Raw genomic sequence first — 25,810 nt, 5'->3', positions numbered from 1 at the left:
AGACTCAAACACATACCAATCTAGAATTCTTTGTTCTTCAAGGCTGTATCCAGCTGGTAATAGATAATTACGGTAGTTCTGCAGCTGGTTGGCGTGGCAACTGTCATGAACCCAGACATGAGACACACAAGGAATCCCACTGGCAAGGCACAGAAAGTACTTTCGGGTTCGACAATGCTGGTCGGCAATTAGGAGACACTGGTAGGCTGTGTTACACTGAAAGAAAAGGAACAGAACCAGTAGTTTCGGTGATTCCTACAGAAATCTAAGGAAAGAGTTCCAAATACTAACCAAATATGGCTTAGTCATAGTTCAGTTCTGCTTCTTCCACACATTTCTCTCTGCCTTATCTGCAGCTTCCTGAGGGCCTAGTCCTCAAGATTCAATCAATACTCAGCTAAACATGGTAAATTCAAGTTAAAGTAAACCTGGGTTCTAACTTTACAATAAAAACTCCACTTCCTGCAGCAACAGTTCGGCTTCTTGATCCAACTTCCCAGGCCTTTGCTTGGTGCGCAAACTCCCTCTCACCTGGGCTTCATTGAAGTCTTCAAGGATATAGCCAGCTCCTGCTCGAAGCTGGGATTCTGTGTACTGCTTGTTGAAAGGTGGAATTTCCAAAAATTCTATGTTGAAAAAAAACAAAAACAAGATAATTATTGAGCTAGTGAATTCCCACTGGCTACTCTTCCTGCTTACTGTCCCTTTTCTACTCTTGAGCTACCTTCACAGCAGTGTGTCCCCAAAGCCACAAGGGACTTCCCCAATGGTCAGAGTATCTCATATGAGACCTAGGAAATGCTGAGAGCAGGAACAAGAGTCAAGTGTGGTGGTCCCAGCTGTTTAGAGGATCACGCGAGATCACAAATTCAGGACCAGCATGGGCAATACAGTGAAGATCCGTCTTTAAACAGGGAGGAGGATCAGGCGTAGGAGGAGTGGAGGCTGCTGTTGTAGGAATGGACATGCAGTGAGCTTCTCCAATCTGATTAGCCCTAATCTGGACATTAGCCTTCCATCTACCCTACAAGTCTCCTGCTGCTTTCTTCTAGGGCTGCCTTCTGTGGAAATGAAAAGTAGCTGATACTCACTTTTTATAATAAAGCCTCCAAATTCCCACGTGATCAGCATCTTTAACCCCTTATGATTAAAACTTTGATAAGAATGTGCAAAGAAAGTATGGTTTTAAATTTGTTAACTATACGGGAACTACTTTTCAATTTGAAGTTGCTTATTCTTTTCATGGAAAGCTATCTACCTTTGATGATGCTGAAGTACCTCAGGACACTGAACATCAATGACTGCTCTAGTCTTGAGGGTGGAGTAGAAGGTATGAGAGATGAGGCTGAAGCTGTAATGACCCTAGGCAATTTGAAATTGCTTCTTTTGACCAAATATCTAATTTGAGCTTGTTTTCTTGTCATCTGCTCCTCTCATATATAAATAACACATTAAAAAAAAAGAAAAAGAAAAGCAAGACATTAGAGATTTTAATTAATTGTGAGTTCTGGGAAATTAAATTCATTAAAAACAAATCCCAACCCAGCACATAAATTCAATGCCCAGACCACTTCCCTGGCCCTCCTCCCTGGGGAGCACTCCCCTTGGCAAGAGGAGCCTCCCTGCCGACCCCGCTGCTCCCCTCATCCGCACCTTCCTTTACATGGAACTCACCAAACTGGTCATTTTTGTTTCGTTTTTTGGTTTTTGTTTTTTTGACTCAACATTCTCCACATTCTTTTTAAAATGAAAACTCAATTTAGAAAGACTTTCTTTTGTGCCAGACTCAGGGCCTTGACACTGTCCTTGGACTTTTGGTTTTTGGCTCCAGGCTAGTGCTCTGACACTTGAGCCACAGCGCCACTTCTGGCTTTTTCTATGTATGTGATACCTGGGAACCAAACCCAGGGCTTCCTTCATGCTAGGCAAGCGCTCTACCACTGGGCTATGCTCCCGGCGCTCAATTTAGAAACGCTTTATTGCTTTGTCACCGCATTCTTTTGCACTCAGTGTCCTGAGTCATAACCAAGACGGTGCTGCATCAGAATGACAGATCGTTCTCAAAATGTCTACTTCATTTTGTGACCCAAGACAGCTTCCAGATCCCCAGTAACTGGTTACATTTGTATAATTAATAGTACTTTTTAGGCAGCCCAGTCTTCTCATCACTCTGTACTTCTGAGGTATGAATGCCCTGCCCATCCCCAGATACACATCAACAGCTTATTCCATCATGAAACATCGTCTCCTTTACATCGTGAGGTCAAGATTTAAGTAAACACAGCTCGGGTCAAGCACTCTGATGAAATCCCTAGTAAAACCCGGTGCCATTATTTATTTTTTGGTCAGTTGTGGGGCTTCTGCTCTGGGCCTGGGTGCTGTCTCTGACCTCTTCAGCTCTTGCCCTAGAACCACAGCACCACTTCTAGTTTTCTAGTGGTTCATCTAAGAGTAGGGTTTCACAGTCTAATGCCTGGGCTGGCTTTGAACTACAATCCTCAGATCTCAAGCCTCCAGCGTAGCTAGGATTATGGGCATAATGCTCCTTAATAGCTTTTTATTTTTTTATTTATTTTTTTTAACTTTTTATTTTTTTCCTGACTCCCCCCTCCCCCCGCCAGTCCTGTGGTTTTCTCAAGGCTAGAGCTCTACCACTTGAGCCACACCACCATTTCCAGCTTTTTCTATGTATGTGGTACTGAGGAACTGAACTCGGGTCTTTGTGCATGTGAGATCCTTAAAAACTGCAGGATTGCATACTTTTTTAAGAATGAGCAGGAGTTTTAGTCTAGACATCACCCCCCACTCTCCTGAAATTCTCCAGTGCAGTTTCGGCAGTATGCAAGTACCCAAATGAAGTAAAAACAAAACCTTAAAATGCTTTTTCTATAAACTGTCTGCTATAATCCCAGATGGGAGAGGGAGACAAAGAAACAGCCAAAGCTGAGTGCAGTGGGTCACATGTGTAACTACCTACTCAGAAGGTGGCTCAAAGCCAGCACGGGCGCTAAAGAATGTGAGACTCTCATAACCAATTAACCTCTGGAAAATGGGAAGTGGCGCTGTGGCTCCAGGGATGGAGCAGAAGAGCTCGGGGACAGCACCCAGGCCCAGAGTCCAAGCCCCAATACCAACAAAATGAAAAAAAAAAAAACACAGCCAAGTGTTTGGATCACACACATATTAACTAGCTTAAGTGGAGGGGAGAGGCAGGAACATCATGAACCCAAGAAAAAGCAGATTATCTGAGAAACGGACATGAAAAGGGCTGGAGGAGTGTTCATGTGGTAGAACACTTACCTGGCAAGTGCAAAACCTAGATTTCAAACTCCCATACTGCCCTCATTTTCATAAAAAGCTATCCGAACTTGTTGGATTTTCCATTTGGGTTTTTTTCTTTCTTTTTTTTTTTTGCCAGTCCTGGGACCTGAACTCAGGGCCCAGGCACTGTCCTGAAACTGCTTCTGCTCAAGGCTAGCACCCTACCAACTTGAGCCACAGATCCATTTCTGGCTTTAATGTTTATGTGGTAGTGAGGAATCAAACCCAGGGCTTCGTGCATGCTTGGCAAGAACTCTACTAGGCCACATTCTCAGCCCTCACCATTTTTTATTTGGGGGGGAGGGGGGGAGGAGTCAAACTTATTAGGTCTTCCACTAGCACACAGATTCTTTTTTTTTTTTTTGTCAGGAACTAAACAACATACATCTCATACAAAGTCACCTGTAGAGTTTTGGTTTAGGGAAGGAATTCAAGAGTATTGGAACAAAATTGTGAAAGCTAAAAGAAACTTGGGGCCAGGAGTTTGGCCTAGTGGTAAAGTGCTTGCCTAGCATGCACGAAGACCCGGGTTCGATTCCTTGGTACCACGTGTATAGAAAAAAAGCTGGAAGTGGTGCTGAGGCTCAAGTGGTAGAGCTCTAGCCTTGAGAAAATCCAAGGACAGTGCTCAGGCCCTGAGCTATAGCCCAGGACTGACAAAAAAAAAAAAAAAAAAAAAAAAAAAAACTAAGACTACAAAACATAGGCAGATAGGCTCAAGTGGTAGAGTATCTGCTTAGACTCAAGGCACTGTGTACAAACTTCAGTATTTGGGAGAAGAGGGAGAAGAAAAAAACTAAAGAAAACCATGAACAGCTGCTTGGGGTGTTTTTTTTTTGGGGGGGGGACTTGAACATGGCCTGCGCACTGTCCCTAAGCTTTCACTGGAGGCTGGCTCGCATCCCTTCAGCCACAGCTCTACTTCCAGTTTGGGGTTTGTTTGTCTTGTGATTAACTAGAGATAAGAGTTTTGTGAAGTCTCCTACCCAGGCAGGCTTGGAACCACAATCATACAACTTCAGCCTCCTGAGTAAATAGGATTACAGGCATAAGCCCCTGGCATCTAGCATGAACATCATGTTAATGCTGTAACACACATGTACCACTACACAGAATCCTTAAGGGACTCCCTAAATACCTACAAAATAATTCTTGGCTAAGAGTCCTCCCATACATACCTCACCTCCAGTGTCCCAGTCTTAGCTTAGTTTCATCAACTAGGATGTGCGTGCGCGTAAGTAGCCCTTGGACAGAAATCCCACCTGCTCCCAAAGCCCACTGCCCCAGCAGACCATCTTGACTCAGAGCCAGTCTTCACACCACTCTTCTCATGTCTGCATCTCCACTTAGCTACCATTAGGAAGTCTGGCTCATTAGAAGTCATCCATATACCTGAAATACCAGCTAGTAGACTTCTACGGTGCCATTTTATGACAGCCACTTTCCCTAATTGTGACTACCTCTTGCAAAACTCAACATTAATTTACAAAACACTGCTTCATTGATTTTTTTTAGCCTTGACAGACACACTGAACACTGTCAATCATTTATAGTGCTATAGTCATTTATATCACATACTTTCCAGACCACTGAAACAAATTTTACCTCTGATCATCAGCCTTCACTCAAACGCAAAGTAATAGACAAAGCAAATGTGTGGAGTGCATGGTTACAGGAACCTGGATCACCCACACTCGTGCTCTGAAGGGAGACTCCATGTGGAGATGGCAGGGTGCTCAGAAACCTGACTGACTGCAGGAAGGTAAAGCACAACTGGGTTCTAATCTGAGTCTGTCACTTCTGTTGCCACCTTCAGCTTGCTTCTTCTACGTAAACTGAATGGTAGAAATCTATCTCCTATCTGTTTACATAGATTGTTTTGAGGAAACAATTTTCAGGTTCTTAACCAAGATGATACATGCCAACTGCCCAGCCCCTGCCCTGCCTCAGCGAAAGAACCACCAGTTCATGAAGGGAATGAAAGGAAGGAAGGAAGGCAGCTGCACGTGCCAAGGCCCAAGGGACTTACCTTCATCCTCCTCGCTGCTTCCTGTGGGACCATCTGGCAGTTTAGAGCGGCTGGCCAACTTGTCACTGGTTGTGGCCATAGTGAGGAGAAAGGCATAGCCCAGAAACAAGGTCTTGTTGAGGGGCAAAGGTCCTCTCTGCTCTTCAAGGATAGAAAGTTCACCTGTGTTGTCTCCGCTCTCACAGGGGCTCACAAACTCGCCCGCCCCTACTGCACCTGGGAAGAGCAGAGCACTTGCTAGAATAATACTAAGGAGCCAGCACCCAGTGGGACCTGACGGTAGGCCATGTGCTAATGGACTTTACTCACCTGTGACCCAACACCATTACTACGGCCAACAAACATACAATGAAATCTTCTTTTGTTTGTTTTTCCTTTTGCCAGTCCTGGGACTTTCTCAAGGCTAGCACTCTACCACCTGAGCCACAACACCACTTCCGGCTGTTTTCTATGTATGTGTTACCAAGGAATCAAACCTGGGTCTTCGTGCATGCTAAGCAAGCACGCTACCACCAGGCCAAACTCCTGCCCCCACCTGATCTGAATTCTATCCTTTTTTTGTGAGGTTAGCAATTAATTTTAAAAATACCTCTAAAACCTAAAATACTTGTTAGCCTGACACTTCTGGCTTCGTGATTCATTGGAGAAGAGTCTCACTCACTTTCCTACCCTGGCTGGTTGGCTCTGAACCAGGATCCTCAGGTCTCAGTCTCCTGAGTATCCAGGATTCATTACTAGGATTACTAGCAGGAGCCACCAATGCCCAGCAACTTTGTTTTTGTCGATGTTGTTTTGGGGGGCCAGTACGGGGACTTGAATTCAGGCCCTGGATACTATCCCTGAGCTTCTTTTGCTCAAGGCTAGATCTCTACCACCTGAGCCACAGCATCATTTTTGTGGTACTGAGGAATCAAACCCAGGGCTTTATGCATGCTACACAAGCACCTACCACTAGGGCACACTCTCTCTCCCTCCACCCCCCAGTATTTTATATAGCCAAAATAAATACTTCTCAGGCTATTTAAGGAATAGCTCTAATACAACAAAAGTGCAAAATGCTTAGAAGTCTTTAGCCCTCTTTTGCAGCTCAATGCTCTGATTTCCCTCAGGATACATAATAGTGTGAAGTAGCCTTTAAAAAAATATATAACTTTTCATTACCAGGAACTATCCTTAGCAGACTCTCTAACCTCACCAACATAGGGCAAAGAATGCTTTTAACTATTGTACACATAGGTGAGCCACATCAAAACACTAGCATCCACTGCCCAGTGTCCACCACCAACATGTAAGGAGTTGTGTAAGCCAGCAGTCCCTGAACACCCATGCTGCCAGTGCCCCAGTGAGTTCTCAAAAGAGAAAATGACACCAGACCTGGAGAGCTTGAATAATCATAGGCTCATGGGAAGCTAAGCTGACAGGAAGTTCATGCATAGTTCCTCAAAACAAAACCAGCAGTGGGACAACAGTCTCAGAGGCAGTGGACATCATGTGGACGAGGTAGACTGCAAGGCAAGGTCAAGACTGTTGAAGTTTGAATCCTGGTTTACTTTGTCATCTGGGAAAAGTAACCAACTTTTCTGTTTTCTTCAAATATCTAGAAAATGAATTCTTGTACCTCAACTTCAAGGGATTATATATGCAGAAATATGCAGAAATCTTAATAACTCTTGTTATTATTTTTAAATACTTGGAAATACAGCAGCAGTGGTGGGTGTGTAAGCAGATGCTACAACTCAAAACACCAGAAAACCAAAGCGGTCTGGTGCCAGGACATGAACGGCCTATGGAATTTCACCTATGCCCTAAGCCCAACAGTCTCCTCAGAATAGACACTACAGACTTTACCTCCATCTCCAAGACCCACAGTTTGGGCCTGTGTCGTTGTAGACACTCTATGAACGACAGATCCTTTAACTCTGAACATGCTTGATGAAGAGTGGTGGAGATAAAGAGGCAGACTCAAGTGCCTTTCATTAGAAATTAAGCCCTCGGTATGAAGACTGTGTGGGCAAAGAAAGAGCACTAAGTCTGATCTGTTTTCATTCTGCTTAAAATTACATACCCTCCTAGAACCCATGCAAGGTTCAGTGAATGTTTGAAATCAAGTCCCAACTGCCTATCTAGACCCTGCTGGGTGGAGAAGAGCCAGCAGACACAGTAAGCTATCTAAATACCACCTATAGCTAGTGGGATTCTAACTGTACCCAGAGTATAGAGCAGCCACTGCCACAGATCAGGTTCCATTTTTCTAGCAGCTGATCCTGTACTCTAGCAAGGTCCGAGCAAGAACAAAGCAAAGGCATCACTGACCAGGCTTCACAGTGGTAGACTTGCGTCCTCGCTTGGCAGGGGACCTTTCCTCTTCAGAAGTGATAAGTTTCCTTTTGCCTGAGGGAACTCCAGAAGAGACTCGAGGACTTTCTGCCATCTTGCGGGTAGGAGTTGTGCTGCTGCTGCTGCTGGAGGCAGTGGGGGTAGATGGGGAGCTGATGTTACTGCGCCGTTTCCGCTTCCCTTCCACCAAATTGTCTGGAGTAAGATAAGCCAAAGATTAGTCAAATCCCAAGGGTAATGAGGAGGTGATACAGGTACAAAACTTTCCCCACTTCTTTCAGACCCTGTTTTCCCCTGCAATTACTGATGAAACAGAGATGTGTTTGGTCGTCTGTAAGTCTGGGGAGGCCACAAAAGCCCTAAGGACTTATTATTACTTGGTATGGGGGGGGGAAGGGGGACAAAAGCTGTAGAAATGGACAGCTGTCACCCCAGCTCATCAGCATGCGAGAGGCTACATACAAAAGAAGACTGGCCAGGCACCAGTGGTTCACACCACTAATTCCAGCTGAGATCTAAAGATTGTGGTTCAAAGCCATCCATGAGCACAGGGACAGCGCCCAGGCCCTGAGGTCAAGTCCAGGACCAGTAGAAAGAAAAAAAAAAAATCAGGGAAACATTACTGATTGCTCTGTAGAAACTACCCCTCCCTCTCTAAGCAATGCGATAGACACCACAGGCAATTAATAGCTTAGGAGGCCAAAATCTTACCTAAACTGATATCTGCTGCCTTGGTGAGTGGCGTTACTGCCTCATAAGGACCAAGCCCATACTGTTCCCTCAGTCTGTTTCCTTGCTCCAAAGATAAGATGACAGCCATTCGCTTATACCACTTCCTTTGGCCTTCTTTTTCAATGCTGTAGTAGAGCTCCCCAGACTCCTTCCTATGTCCTTTCACCACTCCTGGAGTATGAAAACAAAAATGCACATATACCTTCTTAAAAAGGTCTACAGACACCAACAATACACAAACAGAAGGCCAAATCAAGAAAATGATCCCATTCGCAATAGCCCCAAAAAGAATACTTAGGAATATACTTAACCAAAGAAGTAAAGGAATTATTCAATGAAAATTATAAAAGCCTAATGAAAGAAATTAAAGAGGACATAGGAAATGGAAAGACATCCCATGCTCATGGCTAGGGAGAATCAACATAGTGAAAATGGCTATACTGCCAAAACTGATATACAAATTCAATGCAATCCCCATCAAAGTCCCAAAGACATTCTTTATGGAAATTGAAGATATAATCCAAAGATTCATATGGAACAAGAAAAGACCTAGAATAGCCAAAACAATTCTAGGCAAAAAGAGCAATGCTGGTGGTATTACAATACCAGACTTCAAACTCTACTATAGAGCCATAGTAACAAAAACTGCTTGGTACTGGCACAAAAACAGATCAGAAGATCAGTGGAACAGAATAGAAGACCCAGAAATACAACCACATACCTATAGGCAACTTGTATTTGACAAAGGAGCCAAAGATATACAGTGGAACAAACACAGTCTATTCAATTATTGGTGCTGGCAAAACTGGGCAGCCACATGCAGAAAACTAAAAATTGACCCTAGCCTTTCGCCATGCACAAGCATTAACTCAAAGTGGATCAAAGACCTCAACGTCAGACCGGAAACCATGAAATTGCTACATGATAATGTAGGAGACACACTGGAACTCATAGGCACAGGCAACAGATTCCTGAACAGAATCCCAGGGTCACAACAGATCGGAGAGAGACTCGATAAAATGGGACTACCTAAAAATAAAAAGTTTCTGTACAGATAAAAACATAGTTGCAAAAGTAGAGAGACAGCCAACCAACTGGGAAAAGATATTCACCAACAATACATCTGACAAATGCTTAATATCCAGTATCTACAGGGAACTGAAGAAACTAATCCCCCGAAAACCCAATAAACCATTCACTAAATGGGCAAGGGAGCTAAAGAGAGACCTATCAGAAGAAGAGATTAAAATGGCAGAAAAACATATGAGAAAATGTTCATCATCTATGGTCATAAAGGAAATGCAAATAAAAACAACCCTAAGATACCACCTTACCCCAACAAGAATGGCCAAGATTTTGAACTCAGACAATGACAGTTGCTGGCGGGGTTGTGGAGAAAAAGGAACCCTACTGCACTGCTGGTGGGATTGTAAACTAGTTCAGCAACTCTGGAAAGCAGTGTGGAGGTTCCTTAAAGAACTGAAAATAGACCTTCCCTATGATCCCGCCATACCACTTCTAGGCATCTATCCTGAACACCATAACCCAGGATATTATAAAGACACCTGCTCAGCTATGTTCGTCTCTGCACTATTCACAATAGCCAGGCGATGGAAACAACCCAGATGCCCTACTGCAGATGAATGGATACAGAAAATGTGGTATATATACACAATGGAATTCTACATAGCCAACAGATACAAGATAAAATAATGGCATTCGCAGGGAAGTGGATGAATCTAGAGCGAATCATGCTGAGTGAGACAAGTCAAGACCTAAGGAACAAAAGGCGCATGGTATCCTTAATATGCGGTTATTAAATCCAAAGTGTACAAGAGCGAGGACTCAATAACTGCATACCCAAAGCAATGGACATGGTAATGGAAACATAACTATATAGACAAAAAAACCTATGATTCTATAATCATAATGTTTCATTTCATAAACTGATATGTTTCTATGACATACAAACCGTTAGCCTAATTTTGATTAAGTTCTAAAGACTAAGTCCCAGAGAATGTAATTAGAGATTTCCTCCTTGAACAATTGTTTAACTTGTCATTTAAAATATGATGTAAACATAAGCCATATAATTAATCATTGTTGTTCTTAAGGTACTATGTTATCTCTCATCACTTCTACTGTCCCTTGGTTATCTCATATTGTTACACTATCTCACTTTGTTATCTGATATATCGGATATAATTGTATTTGGTTATCTGAAATTGGATAGGGAACGGGGAAAAACAAGATGAGGGGTGGGGGAGGGGGGAAGGGAAATGGGGGCCATGACATGTGAAAGGGTATCAATGTGTGGGAATTAAGGCACCATTTATCTGGCAAATATCATGTAACCCTTCTATTAATTACAATAAAAAATATATTAAAAAAAAAAAAAAGGTCTACAGAGCCAGCCTAAAGCAGACATATTAGAAGCTGCCCGGCCCAAATGAGTCACACCAGGTAAGATTCACGTGGCTATTATAAGATCAGGACAAGGACATTTTCTTGCTGAAGATGGCCTTAAGTTACCAAATAAAGCTACTCAATACAAGCCTTATGGTTTGCTAGTAGCTCAAATGGTTCCCTTGAAGTGAATGGCATGTTTTTTTAACTACCATTTTTTTTTTTTTTTTTTTTGCCAGTCCTGGGCTTGAGCTCAGGGCCTGAGCACTGTCCTTGGACTTTCTCAAGGCTAGAGCTCTACCACTTGAGCCTCAGCACCACTTCCGGCTTTTTTCTATGTATGTGGTACCAAGGAATCGAACCCGGGTCTTCATGCATGCTAGGCAAGCACTTTAACCACTAGGCCAAACTCCCGGCCTTTTAACGACCATTTTATAACGATTTCTAACCCTTCTCATGTGGTAGTTTCTTTCCAAGCTGAGTGGTTAAGTTGTGAAAAATGGCGCTCAAGAGACACACCTTATGTATGGTATCTGGTATAAAGCAAACCAGAATACAGATAAAAGGGAGGAAGAAACCAACCCTTTCCCTAATGTATATTCTGTTATCTACTTTCCTGTTCTTTCTCTGACTCAATTTGGCTAAGAGGAACACTGTGGAATCCCAAAGTAAACTGGACTAGAAATCACCACACCTGAACCCATGTGATTCTGTATAATCCCTGGGCACCAACCATTGAAAACCCTGTCAATCAGTAAAAGCATATACATGGATATCAAATACAACATAAAAACCCGGCATTACACAGGGCACTGGTGGCTCACACCTATAATCCTAGCTACTCAGGAGACTGAGATCTGAGGATCAAGGCTCAAAGCCAGCCCAGGCACAAAAGTCCACACGAGACACATCTCCAATTAACCACCAGAAAACAGAAGCAGAGCTCTGGCTCAAATGGTTGATAACCTTGGACAGTGCCCAAGCCCTGAGTTCAAGCCTTGGGACCAAAACCAAAAAACAACAACAACAACAAAACAAGAAGTATTTAACTCTAGTCTAGTAACATCAGACAAACCCAAATTGAGAAATCTTCTATAGAATACCTGACCAATATTCCTCAAAGAGTCATGAAAAAAGACAGAAATTGCCACAAACAAAAGGAGACCAAAAGTAAACGTGATGGCTAAATATAACATTGTATTCTCAGCTGGATCCTGGAACAGAAAAAGAATGTTACAGAAAAGCTGGTAAAATCCAAATAGAATCTAGTTGTTAGTAAGTATCTACTAAAGTTGGTTTCTTAAGTTCTGAGAAGGATTGGCAAATTCAGGAAGATACATAGAGAAGCTCATTGAGGAAGGGACTGGAAGCCTGTTCTAGCAGCATTCTATACCCTACAAAACTTCTGTAAAATGATCCCAGTAGCAGTCTGCTCAAAGTAATCAAGAGCTGAACACTAATGGCTCACACCTATAATCCCAGCTACTTAGGATCTGAGGATCTTGGTTCGAAGCCAGCACGGCAGGAAAATCTGAGACTCCTCTAACTAATCACCAAAGCATGCTGTGAGTGGAGCTGTGGTTCAACTGATAAGAGTGCCAACTTGAGCAAAAACCTAAGGAACAGTAACTAGGCCCTGAGCTCAAGCCCTCGGACCAGCGCCCCCAAAAACGAAAAAAGAAAAGACAGTGGCAGAAGCGAGCAGTGTTACAGCACAAAAGCTGACTTGACAGATGCAGCTGAGGCAGGGGAGGGGAATCTGGTGCTTATGACACAGCGGCGTTCCAGTGCTCCCAGGGCACAGTAACCCACAGATTCCGCTTCGCAATTACCTGCACTGAAATACTCATCCTCCGAGAGCGCTGTCACTTCCGTATCCAGCGGGATGGGGTCGCACAGGAGAATGTCTTTGCCCAACACATCACACTCATACCCATCATCAAAGAGCAATTTATACTTTCCAGCACCGACATCTCGGGTGATTTTTCCAGAGTAAAAGTAGCCATTAGATGACCACTTGGCCACAACACGGAGCCCTACGAAGCTGTTTCCTGGAGAAGAGGCATCGAGGCCATCCCCAGAGCTGGCAGCAGTTTGGAAAGGAATCTCTGGAGAGTCACTACGCCGCAAAGTAGTAGCTCCCATGTCTGCTCTTCGGGTGGAGTCTGGGACACGGGGCACAATTCGGGTGAAGGACTTGTCGTCTGGTGACATGCTGGGTGAAATATCCTCTATGCCCAGTGGGCCAGACACAACTGTTTCTCTAAAGAGAAATAAGAAACGGGGGTGGGAGGTATGAAAATTAAGACAACAAACGTATTATCTGCACACTGATGTGTGTAGGGTCTCTTCAGCCCGTGTTCACCCAGCACAGGGAACTCGGTTGCCTCCCCCTGATCCCTTCCCACTCCCCGCTCGTGTGGGTGCATTTCTCTGCGTCCCTTGTTTTCTGTAGACTATATGTATCTCAACACTACCCAGGTACCTGGTTCCTGTGGTCCGAGATGGGGGGCGGCCTCTTCGCCCACGCCCACGAGGAGTGCCTGGAGCCTTCCCGCCCTGTCTGATGCCATCACCATCCTCCTCACACACTGGCGCCCCTGGCTGATTGACCCCTTTTCTAGGACTAAAACATGAAGCATGTTAGTGTAGTAACTGCTACCACATCTTTCAGTCTTCCCACGGGCCTCCCAGTGCATGCCAGGTTCCATGGAGTAATCCTCCAAGACAGCAGGAAGCGGGTTCAAGGAAAGGTTATTGCTGTCCTTAAAACTAGCATACCTGGGGCTGGGAGTCTGGCCTAGTGGTAGAGTGCTTGGGTAGCATGCATGTAACCCTGGGTTTGATTCCTCAGTACCACATACACAGAAAAAGCCAGAAGTGGTGCTATGGCTCAAGTGGTAGAGTGCTAGCCTTGAGAAAGCTCAAGGACAGTGCCCAGACCCTGAGATCAAGCCCCAGAACTGAGTGAAAAAGAGGGGGCGGAGGAGAGAGCAAGAGAGAGAGAAAGAAAGCAAGAAAGCAAACAACTAGCATACCCATTTCTGCTCTGCCTTCTCATCTACTTCAGCCTCTGGACACGTGAACAAAAAACTAAGGCGCATGAAGTTAGGAATACTACACTTCAAAGTTCCAGTACTGTGCTCCTAACCAAACTATGCATGGAACACAGAATATGGGGGTGTTAGGAATATGTGCTCAGAATTTCCAAAGTCCTTTCACGAGCTCTCTTTCTCTCAGGGAAAGGTCCACCATCCCACCACACACACAGTGCTCCTCTCACACCACCCCACACAGGAGAAACAAGCAGGGACTAACAGGAGTTCATTTCTCATAGATCAAGGAGGGAGGGAGGGATTTAGAATGACCCCCTCCCCCCTGCACCCCTGCCCTTGCCATGGCTGGCTCTGGAGACCCTGTCTGCACCTGAGTTTTCCTGGGCCTCCTCGGGAACTGGGCAAGGCAAAATCTGAGGGTTCCGTCGTGCTGGTTTTCCCTTTGAGTGGTCCAGCCCCTCTCCCTGAGCTGCCACTGCTGTGCATGGCCGAGAGACTGGTCCCACTGGACGTGCGGTGTAAGCTGGATGCCTTCGAGGAAAACGAGCTGATATCCCCCAGGTCGCCCGAGGAACCCCCAGTGTGCGAAGGGCACACTTCAGTTTCACACTCCTGACATTCTACAATTGGCTCTTCAGTTTCCTGCAGTGAAGAAATGGGTACAGAAGAAAAAAGAAACGACAATATAAGTTACTGTGATAGTGGGAAAATCTCAACGATGGCAAGAAGGTTTAATTCAGAAAGGTAGAATGAGTAGGAAACTTTCCAAATAAGGACAATTTTCCTCATCTGTTTTGAGCAATGGTTATAGAAAATTACCAAGTCACTGAACTGAACTCTTAGGATCTGTTCATTTTACAGGGAATGAATGACATCTTTTTGTGTATGTGTGTGAGCCCTGGGCCTTGAACTCAGAGCCTGGGCACTGCTAGGCAGGAAGCAAGAATTTACTGAAAATAATCAGTCCAAAAAAGGGCTGGTAGCATAAAATCAATCATACAGCACCTGCTTAGCAAGTTTAATGCTCTGAAGCCAAAACCCAATATCACTAATAATAATAAGATACATAGTAACACACTTCAAAACAACCAAAGCAAACACAGCTAGAGTCATGACTGAAGTGACAGAGCACTTAGCAACCGTGAGGCCCTGCACTCAAGTCCTGGTACCACCAAGACAAAAAAACAAAGGCCTGCTGGCGGTGGCTCACGCCTGTAATCCTAGCTACTCAGGAGGCTGAGATCTGAGGATCAAGGTTCAAAGCCAGTCCAGGCACAAAAGGACCTGAGACTCTTATCTCCAATTAATCACTAGAAAACAGGAAGTAGGGGGGCCGGGAGTTTGGCCTAGTGGTTAAAGTGCTTGCCTAGCATGCATGAAGACCCGGGTTCGATTCCTCGGTACCACATACATAGAAAAAAGCCAGAAGTGGTGCTGAGGCTCAAGTGGTAGAGCTCCAGCCTTGAGAAAGTCCAACGACAGTGCTCAAGCCCTGAGCTCAAGCCCAGGACTGGCACAAAAAAAAAGAAAGAAAACAGGAAGTAGGACAGTGCCCAGGCCAAGTTCAAGCCCCAAGACATACACATACACACATACATACACATACACATACACACACACACACACACACACACACACACACACACACACAGCCTACACACGAGTACCCAAACTACCTAAACAGGGGGGATGAAAGGGAGAGGAGTGATTTTTATGGATTCCCTTCATACCACTCCTTGACTTCAATTCTAAGATTTATCATCTCGCCACAAGGAGAACTACAAGGCAGAATGAAGGATGATCACAGTTTATGGGCAGTCTTGACGAAACAGTTGACAAGATGTCACTTCAACCAGTAAACCAGATACCACTGTGTATGCTTGTCATGCCAGTTGGCAGGAGGCATAAGTAGAATGACAGATTTGAGGATAAAAAATAGGAGGGGGGAGATAAAACAATACGACTCTAGACATCTACATGTCAAGTAGGTGAGCACCCGCATATAAGCAAGAGGCTCAGAGTTAAACCTCCTCAAAAACATATACTTAAAAAGAACTATTTCTAGGCCGGGAGTTTGGCTTAGTGGTAGAGTGCTTGCCTAGCATGCACGAAGACCCAGGTTCGATTCCTCGGTACCACATACATAGAAAAAAGCTGGAAGTGGTGCTAAAGTTCAAGTGGTAGAGCTCTAGCCTTGAGAAAGTCCAAGGACAGTGCTCAGGCCCTGAGCTCAAGCTCAGGACTGGCAAAAAAAAAAAAAAAAAAACAACTATTTCTGAGCCGGGGACATGAGTTAGCGGTAGAGTGCTTGTCTAGCAAGCACGAAGCCCTGGGTTCTATTCCTTGCCACCAAATACACAGAAAAAGCTCAGTGGTGCTATGGCTCAAATGGCAGAGCACTAGCTTTGAGCAAAATACTGTCCTAGGAGAGTGTCCAGGCCCTGAGTTCAACGCCCAGGACTGGCAAAATAATAATAATAATAATAATTCTCAATTAATAAGTGTTATTTTGCATAACAGCCATAATGCCCCATTACTAAACAACAGAAATAGAAGTGTTTAATTACGTGAGTGTCATTCCTGATCACAAATTCCTACATGGCAAGGAAACAGGATTAAGATATCAGACAAAAATTGTTGGGAGCCAGAGTAGAATCAAATTGTACCTTGATTTGCATCAGACCATGGCTTTATTGTCCTATTGTTTTATGGCCTTATTCTGTTTAAATTACCTGAGATTTACCATATGAATGTAACAGTTGGAAGTTCCCTGGTTTCAAGAAGGGATATAAGCTGGAGTTGAATAAACGAGGCAGTCTTTACTTGGGCTGCAGACATCCCGGACCCGGTGTGTCTGTCTCTCTTCTATTTTTTCCTAGTCCTTGCCCCCTATTTCAGGAACCCCAATCTGTGAACCCTGGTTTGCTGCCGGCTGGCCCCGGCAAAAAATGAGACAAAGGGGGCCGGGAGTTTGGCCTACTGGTAGAGTGCTTGCCTAGCATGCACGACGACCCAGGTTCGATTCCTGGGTACCACATACATAGAAAAAAAGCTGGAAGTGGTGTTGAGGCTCAAGCGGTAGAGTTCTAGCCTTGAAAAAGTCCAAGGACAGTGCTCAGGCCCAGAGCTCAAGCCCAGAACTGGCAAAAAAAAAAAAGAAAAGAAAAAGAAAACGAAAAAGAAAAAGAAAAAGAGGTCCATATATGCTCAGCTCCAAACTCTCCTAAGAAAAAGGAAAGTGGACCGGTTTAAAAAAAAAAAATGAGACAAAGTCAATGAAACAGTTCTCAGATTTAACAGATTCCAGATCTTTAATTCTAGAAAATCTAATATCAGCCAGTATTAGAGCTATTCAGAATTGATATCATCCATTAACAAGTCAAAAAATGCCAATAATGTGCTGACACTAGAAATGAGTCTGTAGAGAAACCCACTGAAAAAAATAAAAGTACATCCTCATCTAGGAGCTGCATGACCACACACAGACAGCCAAGGAAGCCAGCAAGAAAATGCATGACAAACAATACAGAAACACAGGAATCTAGACTAGAGCACCAAACTTCATTTGTGATTCCAAGGGTTTAAAATCATTATACATCACATAAAATCAAAAACTTAATGTTTACCTTGCTTCATACATGGGAGATTTTACCAATCTGTTTTGCAGTTTTAGCATATATTTTAGTGTAACAAGAAAAAGTAGGGAGATATGGAAAAAGAAAAGAAACATTTGCTGCTCACCATGACAGAAATAAAAGAGCAAAAATTCGACAGGGAGCATAGCCTAGTGGTAGAGTGCTCGCCTAGCATGCACAAAGCTCTGGGATTGATTCCTTGGTACAACATACTCAGAAAAAGCCAGAAGTGAAGCTATGTCTCAAGTGGTGGAGTGCTAGCCTTGAGCAAAAAGTGTACACGGACAGTGCCCAATTCCTGAGTTCAAGCACAGGACGGGAAGGAAAAAAAAAAAGGGGGGGGAAATTCCTCAACCCATTTTTATATAAAAGATCAGACAAACCCAAACCCAAATAATGACAAAACAGAAAGCAGACAAGACCTTTCTTCTAACTTTACTACTTCAAACATCTACCTTTCTACTTAAAAAAAAAAAAAAAAAGAAGTTGGAAGCATAGCGAAGGGGAGAAGGTCAAGTTGATTTCATTTTGTTTATTCATTGGACTTTACCGTGGTATTATTTTGAGTGAGCTTCTCTGACTGGTTCACTGAGCATTCTCTGTGACCAGCAATTTTGAGGGGAACCCAGAGCCTAAGAGGGAAGGTCGGCAGGCACCTGCTGGAGGTGTCCCCGAGGACCTTTACTGTTCCAGTCTCGTTTTACAGTGGAAGGCTATTTACAAAGAAGCCTGGCACACAGATCAAGGGCATTCGTTACCTCCGTTACTTTCCTCTCCACCTCCGTTCCATCCACATAATACACGTCTGTGATCACGCGGGTGACAAGTGTGCGCACTTCACGGATAGTTCTCATGTGACGATGCAGGACGTGGCCGTGCGGAGGCTGAGGCATGTCAAACTCCTCTTCCCCCTATGACAAAAGGTTGGGACTTTGGCGAACTGACAACATATTCTAGGCATTCCATGGAACTGTATTTGATCAACAGACAAGCTGGACAATCAGAAGACAAGGGGCAGCACTGAAGACCTCCTGAGCAGACAGCGGGGAAAATGGTCTGCTAGAGCAGCCGCAACGCAGTCTAACCAACTCCTACCAGCCTCTGAAACTGCCTGCCGAGAACTCCACCACCACCCGTTCCTAGCACTGCTCTTCCTGATCCAGTACTGTGACACACTGTGCAGTCGTGTGCCTCTCCTCATGACTTTCTGCTGCCTGAGCTCCTGAAGCCATGGTGAACTGGGGGGAAAGGACAGAAAGTGAGAGTGAGAAATAGTGACAGAAGGGAAAGACTGAACGTTAAAGAATATTATACAACCCAAGGCCGGGAGGAGGGCCTAGTGGTAGAGTGCTTGCCTAGATGCACGAAGCCCTGGGTTCGATTCTTCGAGACCACATACACAGAAAAAGCCCAAGGTGGTGCTGTGGCTCAAGTGGTAGTGTTATCCTTGAGCAAAAAGTGTCCAAGGACAGTGCCCAGGCCCTGAGTTCAAGCCCCATGCCCCACAAAAAAAAAAGAATCAAGAGTTGGGCCTGGGATCATAGCCTAGTGGTAGAGTGCTTGCCTAGCCTTGGGTTCTATTCCTTGGTACCACATACACAGAAAAAGCTGGAAGGGGTGCTGTGGCTCAAGTGGCATAGCAGAGCCCAGGCCTCGAGTTCAAGCCCCAGGACCAGCAAAATTAAAGGAAGGAAGAAAGGAAGGAAGGAGAGGGAGAGGAAGAGGGGGGAGGGGGAAAAGGGGGAGGGGGAGACAGACAGACAGACAAAGATTGTACAACCCAGACAGTATCCCTGGCTTTCTCTTCTAGGGAAGGCCTACTTGACATACTAGCACTATTCATTTTACAGCTAACTGTATTTTTCACAACCTTATCTCTGTCCTAGATTAACTGCACCGTCTTTCAACTACTATTCTACCCAGAACTGTTAAAAGTTATCTTTAATAATGCTGTAATCTGGTGGCTCACACCTGTAATCCTAACTACTCAGGGGGTTGACATGTAAGTACGGTGGTTCAAAGACAACCTGAGCAGTAACATCCATGAGACTCCTATCTCCACTTAATTACCAGAAAACCAGAAGTAGAACGGTGGCTCCCAGTGGGAAAGTGCTAGCCTTAAGCACCAGACCCAGAGTTCAAACCCCACAATCAACACAAAAGAAAGTTGTCATTAGAAGTTCCGCAACTTCAATTGTCTAATAATCCAGACAGTCAAAAGCAGGGTCTCTGAAGCACCCTAGAGTAACCTCACCTGGCTATGGAGTGACTCTGTTTCATCTCCAGGAGCACTGGCTGGTTTCTCACCACTGGCCCTCTCAGTCTGTACAGTGGCATCTTGTTTTCCACAGTTCTGGTCCACTGTACTGGTGCCCTGCTCACATACGTTCTTTACAGTCTGAGTCGCTGCTGAAGCAGTTTCTGGGGCACACAGGAAATGCTCCATGGTTTGGATTCCTATGTTATTTTGGGTGGGCCTTTCCATCAAGACATTACTGGGTTTTTCCTGATTGGCACTCCATCCTTCTTGGTGGCCTTCTGACACATCTGTCTCCATTGCTTCTCCCTGAGGGCTGGCTGGTCTCTGTGTGGCCCTCTGCTGTGATGCTGAAGCAACAGGGTCCTGGACAGAACCAATGGGCTTTACAGCCTGTTCACTCTGCCTGGTCCTTTGGTCACCATCCAATTTTTTGCCCTCCTCTTCTTGAGTACTAGGAAAATCAAGGTAGTTCCCTCTGAAAATAAATCAGAAACTATGCATTACATTTTTAATATGGATGTCTCCTTACAAACAACTCATGTCAGAACTTAATTTCATAGCTAGGTGTAGTGATGTACACCTATAATTTTAGCACTCAAGAGGCCAAGGCAGAGAGTGAATTCAAGGACAGCCTGGGTTATACAGCCAATTCTGTCTCACAAAAAGGCAACAGAATCAGAGCCAGGCACTGGTGGCTCATGTCTGTAATCCTAACTACTCAGGAGGCTGAGACCTGAGGATCTCAGTTTGAAGCCAGCCCAGGCGTGAAAGTCTGTGAGACTTTTATCTCCAATTAACCACCAGGAAACCAGAAGTGGTGCTGTGGCTCAAGTGACAGACCACTATCCTTGAGCTGAAGAGCTCAGGGACAGTGAACAGGCCCAGAGTCCAAGCCCCATGACAAAAAGAAAAAAAGAAAGAAGGAAGGAAGGAAGGAAGGAAGGAAGGAAGGAAGGAAGGAAGGAAGGAAGGAAAAGTTAGCCAGGCGCAGTGGCTCACACCTGTAATCCTAGATACTCAGGAGGCTGAGATCTGAGGATCTCAATGCAAAGCCAGCCCAGGCACTAAAGTCTGTGAGACTCTTATCTCCAATTAACCACCAGAACACTGGAAGTGGTGCTATGGCTCCAGGGGTGGGGCGGTAGCCTTGTGCTGAAGAGCTCAGAGACAGCACCCTGGCCCAGAGTTCAAGCCCCACAACTGACAAAAAAAAAAAGAAAAAAAGTAGAAGTTAAATCCAACTATAGTATTTTCAAGGTGAGGACTTCGTGGGGAGGTAATTAAGGTTGGGCTCTACATATAGGTCCTAATGCTCTGTAAGAAGATAGCTCAGAACTAACAGGTGTGCCCTGCTCTCCCTCAAGATGTTCTGCACTGCACCTCCGATTCTGTCATTAGACCACTGCAGACTTTTTTCTTTAACTTTGGAATAGACTATGAGTAAAACTAACTTTCTTCCTCTACAGGAACTTACCTAGTCTGTGGTACTGCGAATTAGCAATAGGAAATGGACTGAGTGAACTAAGACACCACATGCAGATGGGAGGGGGATGACAAGGGAAAACCTATTTTGACAATCTTAGTAACAAAAGAATGAGAAGGCTGAAAGCAACACAGGTTAAGACTCCATCTCAAAAAAAATAATAAACTCAAAGTCACACAACAACAGTAATAGATATAATCAACATAGTCCAAAAGACACTCTGAACATGATGCTTACGTGACGGGTGCAGACGAGTCCTCAGCCCGAGCCACATCCTCTTGCTGGGCTTCAAAGACGCAGCTCAACACAGAGACAGTCTTCTGGGGACTAAGGTGATACCATAAAGCAATGCACCATGTTAGTGTTGAAAGGACAAATACCTCTGGAGATTATCCTTTTAGACAAAAAGGAATCCTTCCTATGCAACCTAATCTCCGAACTAGCTTAGACCAAAATGGAAAGTTGTCACATATGTTTCAAAGTAATAACCAAAACCATTCCAGGAAAGTCACTGGATATACTGAATACTAGAAGGGCACAGACAAGTTCAGAACTCTACACCACACTAACCCAGTTTCTTCAATAATTTGCAATATGGGCAGAAAAAGAGGGACAGGTATGCTAGAATTTTAAAAGACAAGTCAAAGTGAGGCACTAGTGGCTCACGCCTATAATCCTAGCTACTCAGAAGACTGAGATCTGAGGATCACAGTTCCAAACCAACCCAGGCACAAAACTTCATGAGACTCCTATCTCCAATTAACCACTCAAAAAACTGGACATGGGGGCCGGGAGTTTGGCCTAGTGGTTAAAGTGCTTGCCTAGCATGCATGAAGACCCGGGTTCAATTCCTCGGTACCACATACATAGAAAAAAGCCAGAAGTGGTGCTGAAGCTCAAGTGGTAGAGCTCTAGCCTTGAGAAAGTCCAAGGACAGTGCTCAGGCCCTGAGCTCAAGCCCAGGACTGGAAAAAGAAAAAAAAACTGGACATGGAGCTGTGGCGCAAGCGCTAAGAGTACTAGCTTTGAGTAAATAGCCCAAGGACAATGCTCAAACCCTGAGTTCCCCACAACCACACAAAAATTTAAAAAAAAAAACTCAAATGCAATGCATGGACTTCATCTGGATCTCAGTTCCGATACTAACAAAACTTTTATGAGACAGAGAAACAGAATATTAGGAATCACAGTAAATGATCAATTATGTTAATAGAAATTTGGTGGTCACATTCTGAAATCAGAACTCATTTTTTAAGAGACAGTTAAGGTACTTACACATAACATGATAAAATGTTGCAAATGTCATCACAATAACTCAATGGGGAAAAGTATTCTGTAACACACAGACTGGCCATTTAAAACATGGTGGACCATTCTACTCTTCTCTCCTTGAGTCCATCCACAGTAAAACAGAAAGAGAAGGGGAGGTCAAGTAATCTGAACAGAGCCCAATTATTAAAAGATTAAAAGGCCAGGAGTTTGGCCTAGTGGTAGAATGCTTGCCTAGCATGCATGAAGACCCAGGTTCGATTCCACAGTACCATATACATAGAAAAAAGTCAGAAATGGTGCTATGGTTCAAATGGTAGAGCTCTAGCCTTGAGAAAGCCCCAAGGACAGTGCCCAGGCCCTAAGTTCAAGGCCCAAGACTGGCAAAAAAATTTTTTTTAAAGATTAAAAGATTCACCTGACTTTAGAAGAAGCAATGATTGTTTATAGTACTCTAACAAGTCTTGTTTAAGCGATGCCTATGGAAAACTCCCTGGTATAATCAATAGTCAAAATTTTAAAAACACGAGTTGGATGTCAGTGGTTCATGCCTATAGCCCCAGCTACTCAGAAAACAGATCTAAAAATGGAAGTTCAAATCCAGCACAAGCAGACAAACTCACTGAAACTGTTATCTCAATAATAATAATAAGCCAGAGTAGAGTGTAGTTCAAGTGGTAGAGCATTGGTTATTCATAAAAAGCTATGTACACATACACAACTTAATAACAAATTATGCCTAGCACACAATTCTGCTCAAGGAAAAAAATTAAATACATACAAAGTACTTTCCCTTGTATAGCTACCTATCATTAAAGGGTCTTCTACTGAAAAAGAACCATGAGGTACTTTTTAGATTAAATATACAAAAAAAAAGGGTAAATTTGTTCAAGTACACACATACTTATCTCAATAAGTGCCTTGTACTATTGACGTGCTTTTAAAAATATCTCAGTCTTTTCCCAACCCACAGTAGAATGTTGTACCATACACTTGCAATCTTAGCTGGTTGAGAAACAGATGTTGAAGATTACAATTGCAAGCTAGCCCCATACAGAAAAGTCTAAGAGACTATCTCAACAACAAAAAAAGATAACTCCAGCTAGAACTGTAAATCTAAACTAGTGTACGTCAGTCTAGGCATACTTTATGGACAGGTAATTAATATCTCATATCAAAAAGTAACCAGTGGCTCACACCTATAGTCTAAGCTACTTAGGAGGCTGAGAACTGAGAATCACAGAAGCCAACCTGGGCAGGAAATTCCATGAAACTCTTATCTCCAATGAACTATTCAAAAAAAGCTGGAAGTGGCACTGTGACTCAAATGGTAGAGCACTGGCCTTGAACAAAAAGAAGCTCAGGGACAACACATAGAACCAGATTTCAAGTCTAGAGACTGTCCAGGTAGGTAGGTAGGTAGGTAGGTAGACAGACAGGTAGATAGACAGACAGACAAGACAGACAGACAGACAGACAGACAGACAGACAGACAGACAGACAGAAAAGAGCTTGAGGTATAGCTCAGCAGTAGACCACCTGTCTAGCAAATTCAAGGTCCCATGCTCAAATCCCAGTGCTACAAAAACATCACAGGCTTATGTAAGAGATCAGAAATTCACAAATGAGGGTCAAATATGTCCACAGACTAATTTACCTTTTTTGGGAGGGTCTGTCATGGGACTTGAATGCTAGGCCTGGGCACTGTCCCTAAGCTCTTTAGCTCAAGGCTACCACCCTACCCCTTGAGCCACAGCACCACTTCTGGTTTTCTGGTGATTAATTGGAGATAAGAGTCTCAGACTCTGTACTGCCTGGGTTGACTCTGCACCATGATCCTCAGATCTCAGCTTCTTGAACAGCTAGGATTACAGGCATGAGTCACCACCTAGCTTTTACTTTAATTTTAAAAATATCCAAATTTGTCTTTATAAGGAAATCTTTTACGTTTACCATTGTTAAAAGATTAAGAATAGTAAATTTGTATGAAAAGTAACAACCACTGGCAATGTAGCTGAGTACCCTTTTAAGTAAGACATACATTGAGTCCACTATCTTCCACACTCCAGCAGTTACAGACCTAAGTCTGTATTATTGGTTTAGGGTACCTCCCTCATCTCTGATTTAAGAATCCCCACCTATGCTTCAATTGAGACTAATTTTATGCCAGTGACTCATGACTGAAACAAATGAAAAACCACTGTACCTTCAAACAGTAGAGGGTAAAGCTTTACCACCAACAGGGGTCACATTCTACTGAAGGCATTTCAGCAATCACAACAGAGTTAAAAATAACAGCTCAGGGCCAGGGGTTTGGCCTAGTGGTTAAAGTGCTTGCCTAGCATGCACAAAGACCCAGGTTCGGTTCCTTGGTAACACATATATACAGAAAAGCTGGAAGTGGTGCTGAGGCTCAAGTGGTAGAGCTCTAGCCTTGAGAAAGTCCAAGGACAGTGCTCAGACCCTGAGCTCAAGCCCAGAACTGGCAAAAAAAAAAAATAATAATAATAACAGCTCAATATAGTAGGTAATTTGACAAGCCAGAGGAAAAAATGCCCATTGGCTGTGGCTGAGTATGGAACTATTGAAAGAATATATATATCTACAGTTATCCATTCCCCCTTCAGTCCTTTGTTTCCTCACCAATGGCAGTAAGAATCTCATTCTGGCAACAGAAAAAGAACAAAAGAGGAAAAGCCTTTACATACCTTAAATCTAACAAAAGCACTGTGGACTTAAAATTAAGAAAGCATAGGACCAAACTGAAGACACTGCTACAACTGTTAAGTTGAATTCCACTTTAAGATTTTCATCCGGAGATATATCAACCCCTCCTCATTACCAGCAGCTTTGTAATGAAGTTCTCTAAATAGCAACCAGCTCTAGTTACCTGGCAACAGCCTCAGCAACAGCAGCAGATCCATTTTTTCTTTCACCAGTTACTGGCTCTGATTAAAAACAAATTCCAGAGAGAAACAAAAGAGAAACATAATTCATATCTAAAAATCGTTATCCTGTTCTACTAGTATATGAAACAAAAAGAAATAATACTATTGCCTGAACATATATGATGTCTTATAATTTAATAGCACACATTTTTCTCATTTCTGCCAATTAATTTTCTTTCAAAATTCTTATATAAAACTAATCATTCAGTAGCACTGTGGCTCAAAGTGGTAGAGAGCCAGATAACTTTGAGCTAAAGAGCTCAGGGACAGCACAGAGTTAAAGCCCCACGACTGACCAAAAGAAATAAACAATCCCAGTGTGGTAGCTCACGTC

General features: G+C 43.7%; 1 protein-coding gene across 8 annotated transcripts in view; it reads right to left on the bottom strand.

Moving 5' to 3' along the window:
- Positions 1-25,810, bottom strand: part of Tp53bp1 (tumor protein p53 binding protein 1) — a 70,132-nt gene that overhangs the window by 1,590 nt on the left and 42,732 nt on the right. For 6 of the 8 annotated variants that reach the window (XM_090318503.1, XM_090318505.1, XM_090318504.1 and 3 more), the window contains 12 exons: positions 25,419-25,476; positions 21,497-21,586; positions 19,771-20,251; positions 18,275-18,427; positions 14,252-14,523; positions 13,311-13,451; positions 12,658-13,088; positions 8,399-8,590; positions 7,664-7,882; positions 5,351-5,566; positions 532-626; positions 17-216 (listed from right to left, as the gene is read on the bottom strand). In XM_090318503.1, the coding sequence (XP_090174629.1) occupies positions 17-216; positions 532-626; positions 5,351-5,566; positions 7,664-7,882; positions 8,399-8,590; positions 12,658-13,088; positions 13,311-13,451; positions 14,252-14,523; positions 18,275-18,427; positions 19,771-20,251; positions 21,497-21,586; positions 25,419-25,476 (2,548 nt within the window). Of the gene's footprint in view, positions 1-16; positions 217-531; positions 627-1,339; positions 1,431-5,350; positions 5,567-7,663; positions 7,883-8,398; positions 8,591-12,657; positions 13,089-13,310; positions 13,452-14,251; positions 14,524-18,274; positions 18,428-19,770; positions 20,252-21,496; positions 21,587-25,418; positions 25,477-25,810 lie in introns of those variants that run through there. The other 2 variants (XM_090318508.1, XM_090318507.1) reach the window with 2 other exon arrangements.

This window comes from Megascapheus bottae, chromosome 25 (assembly GCF_031878675.1).
Source record: "Megascapheus bottae isolate mThoBot1 chromosome 25, mThoBot2.hap1, whole genome shotgun sequence".
Classification (NCBI taxonomy): domain Eukaryota; kingdom Metazoa; phylum Chordata; class Mammalia; order Rodentia; family Geomyidae; genus Megascapheus; species Megascapheus bottae.
Note: the sequence above shows the minus strand (reverse complement) of the source record. Positions and strands in the feature narration are given on the sequence as shown.